The sequence below is a fragment of the Tupaia chinensis genome, unplaced genomic scaffold (genome assembly GCF_000334495.1).
Source record: "Tupaia chinensis unplaced genomic scaffold, TupChi_1.0 Scaffold143602_1, whole genome shotgun sequence".
Classification (NCBI taxonomy): Eukaryota; Metazoa; Chordata; class Mammalia; order Scandentia; family Tupaiidae; genus Tupaia; species Tupaia belangeri.
Window position 1 is genome coordinate 520,954 of NW_006203448.1, and position 6,207 is coordinate 527,160.

Below are 6,207 nucleotides of genomic sequence, written 5' to 3' on the forward strand. Positions count from 1 at the left end.
GTGCAGGCTCGGGAGGCTGCCGCTTGTCCAAGGCCACACGCTGTCCCAGGTCCAGGCTTCCCAGGTGGCTGGGCTGGGGAGGCCGCCCTTTGACTGCAGGGACTGGTGGCCGGTGGGTGCTCCACAGAGGTGGGGCTGGAGCTGGACAGCCCCACCCGCTCCTGTCACCTGCAACGTCTCTGAACCCCAGGATGTTAGTGAGTCTGCATCCTGGGTGTGGCTGGGGGTGTGGCCTGCGAAGTGCTTAGCCCAGAGCCCAACTCCAGAAAGCTGAGGCGAGGTGCCCTGGGCCTGGAGCTGCGGGACTCCAGGGTGAGGGCAGGGAGCTCAGGGAGGCTAAGAGGCTGGCCAGGGTCAGCGGCTCTGATGGCTGGGGGCAACAGACTCTTCTCCCACCTGACTACACTGGGCTCTTAGCCCTCCGTGGTTTGGAAGTCTTTGAGACGTGGGAACAAGCTTCAGACCCTCCCTGGATACAAGCAGCCCTCGGGGGTCCCACGTGGAGCCCCTCCACCTCGGCCGCTCCCAAAGGAACCAAGCTCTGTCCTGCCCATGACGAGGGTCCAGGGCCCTTGGTGGTCGGCCAGCTCTGGCTTCTGTCGTTCACTTTCAAGGAAAGGGCCTGCGTTTTTCTCAAATGAGAGGCCTCCCCGCCCCTGAAGCCCTGCTAAGGCTGGTGCTGCTCTTGCAGGGGACGGCTACTACCTGGCTGTGGGCGGAGCCGTGGCCCAGCACAACTGGTCCCACATCAGCACGGTGCTGCAGGACCAGCGGTTCCGGTGCCAGCTGGTCGACAGCTCTGAAGACCTGGGCATGATCAGCATCCAGGGCCCAGCCAGGTGAGGAGGTGGGGAGCCCAGCACCCGGCACACCTGGGCGCCTCTGGACCCTGCGCCCTCCTGCTGGGGCCGATGGACAGAGCCACGGGCTGGTTCACAGAGGGCCACGCTGAGCAGCTGCCCACTGGGGGATCAGAGATGCAGCCAGTCAGTCCCAAGGCACCAGGGCAGACAAGCCCTTGACCTGAGGCTCCGGTGGGACTTCCCTGTGAGCCAGCTCCGGAGGTTCACGAGTCATGTAAGCACCCCTGGGTGGGTGGGGGTCCCCAGATCACTGGCAGCCCACTAACTGGCTGGGCCACGCTGGGTTCCACCTGTTACCTGGGCCGAGAGCCCACCTGCTCCACCTGACTGCTCGAGGAGGGCCGTGAAGGGCCCACGCTGCCGTGGACGGACCTTGGCGTTGCACTTCCTCCCCGGGGAGCCAGCCGGGATGACCGGGGCCGCCTCTTGGAGTGGCCACAGCAGGGTGTCAGGCACAGGACAACCCCGCAGACTGTGCGTGGAGAGGGGACCAGGGGCAGGGGACGAAGGGCCGCACAGCCAAGTGTCATCGGGTTTGTCAGGCCCCAGGCCCACGCCTCGGTCTGGATGAGAGCCCTCGAGGTGGTAGCACGTGTTCCTACTCTCACTGATGGAGAGAGCCCTGCCCAAGGGCACGTGCCCAGAGCCCCCCGGAACCTGCCCCCACCCCTCTAAGAAGGCCATACCTCACAACTTTCTGTCGTCGGCCACCAGGGCACGTCACAGCCCAGGCTGGCACTTCCTGCATCCGGCTGTGTCGGGCAGGACCAGCTGAGCAGGGTGACTGCCAGTCCGAGCAGGAGAGGAAGGAGGGAGGACGGAGGGTGTGAAGGAATCTTCCCGAAATCCGCAGGCGGGGAGAAGATGCACCTCCGGTCTGCCTTCCCGGGCTGTGAGAGTCCAGTCAGGGCCTGGCCCCGCTGCCTTGCACAGGTGCCGCCTCGCTCAGAGGCACAGGCAGGCTGCGTGCGCTCGCTGAGCGGAGGACAGACCCCGAACTGGTCAAGTCCTTGGCCTCCCGTCTGCTTCTCAGAACCAGCATCTGTTCAGGAGCCTTCGGGCAAAGCCCTGGAGAAAATGAGGGCCCGAGCCCTGGCGCCCTCTGCTGGCCACACAGTGCAGAGACCCTTGGCGGTGAGTGCCAGGTGCAGCAGGCGGTAGAAGGAGTGCTCTGGAGGCAGGGGAGACCAGGCCCTGGAGGCCGAGGGCCGCTCCTCTGAGGGAGAGCCCTAGAGGAGGGCGTTGAGCAGAGCAGGGCCATGGTCAGACTGGGGCTTTAGTGGGTCTCCATTGTGGGCCAGGGGTGGAGGCATCTCAGAGGCAGGAGCGGGCTGACGGGTCCGTGGTCTGGCAGCCCGGTGGCTCGTGTGGATGTGGCCACAGTGGGCTTAGAGGCAGCTGGACAGGCGTGTGCTGAGCCGACGGGGGAAGAGCAGGGACCGCAGACAGCATGGGATACCGAGGCTGGCTGCAGCTAGAGGGGCAGGGAGCTGGGACCCGGGAAGCAGCGCCTGGCTGCAGGCAGCTGTGCTGTCTCCCCGTGAGTGAACCCAGCCTCGACGTCTCCTGGTGAAGGCGGTGGAGGCCCTGGCCTGTGAGCGCCAGGCTCCGGCTTCATTGCCACAGTGACGTCGGGTGACCTTGGATGGAGTGGGGGAGGGTAGGCAGGCAGGGAGGGAGGGGCCAGACAGGCAGGTCAAGGTGAGCCAGCTCTCCAGCTGCGCCAGCTGCTCCAGTGCTGCCTGCACGGGAAGAGGCGCTGGCCTCCTGCAGCGTCCCGCCTTCGCTCGGGACACCTCCTCTCTGAGCAGCCGTCTCCCCTGAGGAAGCCAAACGCTCTGGGTGTCCTGGGAAAGTCCTTACCACAGTGCCTGGGCCGTGGAGGTGCCATGTGAACTGCGGCCCGGGAGAACTTTCTGGAAATGTCCCACAGCTGAGCGATCCATTACCGCAGCCACCGAGCTAGTGTGGCTCTCATGCCCTTGAAATGTGATCCGTTTTTTTTTTCTTTTTGGAGAGGTTTTCACTATAGGGCGCGTGCGCTCGCCAGACAGACAGAGAGAGACAGAGAGACAGAAAGCGAGAAATCACCCCCCGGGGGGATGGCCACGGCACAATCCCTTCTCCTCTATTCTCCTCTCGGGATCTTGGGCACGCACGCCCACGTGCCCGGCGTGAGGTTAAGTTACCGGGTCCGGGAGGCGAACCGTGGTCAACTACGTGGGAGTCCAGCGACATAGCCATTACGCTAACTGCTGGTCCTGTGACTCCGTTTTTTTAAAGGCAGGGTCTCTGCCTCGGTCCTCCTCCCTCAGTGTCCCCGCTGTGGCCGCAGCCTCACGCTCGCGATCTCCGCCTCAGCCTGAGTCAGTTCAGGCCCATGCCCCTGTGGTGGCCTTTAGGTGGGACCCAGAGTTGAAGCAGGCTCTCGCGTGGTCCTGCTCTCGCGGCGCCTCAGCTGTGACAGCCCCCTCGGCTGGGCCTGAGCTCCCGTTTAGAGCGAGCTGAATCGCTGGCTTCGGGTGGCTCTGGACACAGCGGGCAGTCAGAAGTGATGGTTCCTGTTACATTATTTTTTTTTTAGAATTATTTAACTTTTATTAATTATTATTTTTTAATTTGACCAGAGAGGCAGAGAGAGAGAAAGCAAACCACCAGGTCCAGGACTTGAACCGTGGTCGGCCAGCACCTTAACCACCACGCCACCTGCCGGCCCCAGCTGTTACAGTATTAACAGAAGCATGTGCACACACCTTCTCCCAACTCCTCTTGGTCCTGCTGGTCCCACTGAGCAGACAGGGAGCTGAGGCTGCATGGGGCAGGGGAGGTCAGGGAGCTGGGACTTACATCCCTGTCTCTGCGCTGCTTCACTTGGGGGAGGGACAGTCCCCTGCCCCCCCACCCCCCCCGGCCAGGGCTCAGAGGCCCCCAGGCCCCCTTCCGTGCTGCTGCCCTCGGGGCTGCAGAGAGCATGAGCTCGCTGAGGCTGTGCGGCTCTCATGGGTGCTGGGCATTACATAAGGGCCGGGGCAGCAGCGCCTCCGCTGGAACCTCGGGCTGGCGTGGGCGGTGGCTCCGGCACGGGGCGGGGGGGGCAGCGTTCTCAGCCGGCGAATCACCCAGTGTCCTCTCCACACCAGTCCCACGAGGTGGGGTCCTGTCGGCATGGTGGTCAGGGTTCAGTGGGGTGGGTACGATCTGGCAGGACACTGCAGGCCCCCCAGACGAGGGCCCTGTCCCTGACTCCAGGAGGAGGAGCTGGGCCTGGAGCCAAGAATGAGAATGTGGAGGGTGCCGACGGTGGGCCCGGACGGAGGCAGGTAGCCACGGGGCTGAGGACCACCCGCAGCGCCTGCCTCGCGAGGTCCCAGGTTGTCAGGCACGTGTGAGAGCCCGACTCTGTACTGGGTATGGGGTGGGTGAGGAGAGGCCCTGCCCTCCTGGACCTGATGCACCCCTACTGGCTCCAAGTGTGCACAGCTGCCATGCCAGACAGGACGGGCGCGCCACTGCTCCAGGGACAGCCTCACACTCGGGAGAGGAGGGGTGCTCGGCGTGGCCCTGCCCTGGGCCAGGCGACAGCCCAAGGAGGGTGCAGTGCTCTCGGGACCCGGTAGGCGCTAAGCTCTGTCTCCACCTCCTCTCGAAGTCTGCCACATTGGCCTCAGACCATTTCAGGCAGGGACAACGGTGCGGCCAAGGGCCGAGGTGCTCGGCTGGGGGCTGGCAGGGGCAGGGCAGGGCTGGAGAGTGCCTCCTGCTGGGGAAGGGGTGTCCCCAAGGGAAGGTCACTTTACTTTTCTGTGCAAATGGGAGACACCAGAGCCAGCTTCTCCCCTGGCCAGATCTGGGGCCCTGCTGGGTTTGAGGATGTGGGAATGTGGAGGGGCCTGGCCAGCAGGATCTGGGGACATTCAGTGGTCAGGTGTACCTAGCCTCGTCACCCCGCTGAGTGACGGGAGCCTGCAAGTCGTCTCTGAGGTGGCCTGTGGGTTCCATGCTCCCCACAGGGCTCCTCTCCTGGCCTGCCCATCTGGCCAGGTCCTACTCTGCCGGTAGCTGCTGCCATCTGCCCACGAGGGTGGGACTTCCCTCTCCTGGCAGGCCCCACCGGGTGCTGGGTGGGCATGGCGGTTCTGCTGACCCGCTCTCTGCCTCCTTGCAGCCGGGCCATTCTCCAGGAAGTGCTCGACACAGACCTGAGTGGTGAGGCCTTCCCCTTCTCCACCCACAAGCTGACGAGAGCTGCCGGGCACCTGGTAGGTACCCACTGGCCGCCATGGGTGTGCGTGTGGGTGTGGGTGTGGGTGGCAGCGGTGAGCAGCGAGAGCATGAACCCAGGCTGGACCTGGGAGCCCTGGGGCCTTGTGTCACTCACTTGCTAGCCAGGGCCCAACCACGCGGCAACCATGGGGACCAGGGGGCCTGCCCACATGCTGTGGAGGGGGCAACGGGACAGTCACTGGTGTCTGGCACACAGCGGGTCATGGTCCCAGGGAGGCAGGGCACACTCTCTGGAGTCAAGGTGGCTCACTCGCCACCCACCGCCCGGGGCCAGTCAAGCTGTGGGCAGCTGAGGGGGCAGCACGTCCTCCACTGGTGGTCACCTGCCCTGCCAGCTCTAGCACTGTGGATGTGGGCAGCAGGGCCTGCTCCGGGAGGGCACAGCCAGCCCCACAGTGCCCTGCGGCTGAAGCGGGTCTCTCCCGAGACTGTGGGCAGGGTCGGGCTCGAGGGCTCCCGGAGAGGCGGCTTCCTTACACACGCCGGAGTTGGGGTCTCAGTTCTGGCTCTGGGTCTGTGTGGCCCTCTGCAGGCCTGTTTCCCTGTTGAAAAATAGGCACTAGGGGCCAGCAGGTGGCGTGGAGGTTAAGGCGGTTAGACTCCCACATGGCTGACCGCAGTTTGAGTCCCAGACCTGGTGGTTTGAAAGTCACACCGTGTACATGTGTGCATACCCGAATTCTGAGGGGGAATGGAGAACAAGGGATTGCAGAGCGGCCGGGCCCCCTGGGGGCAATTTCTCACTCTCCTCTCTCTGTCTCTGTCTCTTTGGGGAGTGCACACATCCTGTGGCAAAAATCTAAAAGTAGAGTAAAAGACAGACAGGCTCCACGGTCTGCACTCTGCCTTCTGAGGCCGTGCAAGGAGTGACGTGAGAATCCCACCAGCCGTGCGCCGAGGCTCCTGCAGCCCACTGCCGGGTCCGTCCAGTGCCCACACGCACACAGTCCCCGCACCCGCGCAGAGCTGCTACTGGGCTCGGGACCAGGGTTCTGCACCGGGGCTGTGCTGAGCACACTGGGGTGTTCAGCACCAGCTGCTGCCTGCCAGATGCCCGAAG

At 64.4% G+C, this 6,207-nt stretch overlaps 1 protein-coding gene across 1 annotated transcript in view; it reads left to right on the plus strand.

Annotated features, from left to right (window-relative positions):
* Positions 1-6,207, plus strand: part of SARDH (sarcosine dehydrogenase) — a 74,221-nt gene that overhangs the window by 40,564 nt on the left and 27,450 nt on the right. Inside the window, exons 17-18 of the mRNA XM_006164266.3 lie at positions 692-839; positions 5,029-5,122. Coding sequence (XP_006164328.1) covers positions 692-839; positions 5,029-5,122 — 242 coding nt within the window. The remainder of the gene's footprint in view (positions 1-691; positions 840-5,028; positions 5,123-6,207) is intronic.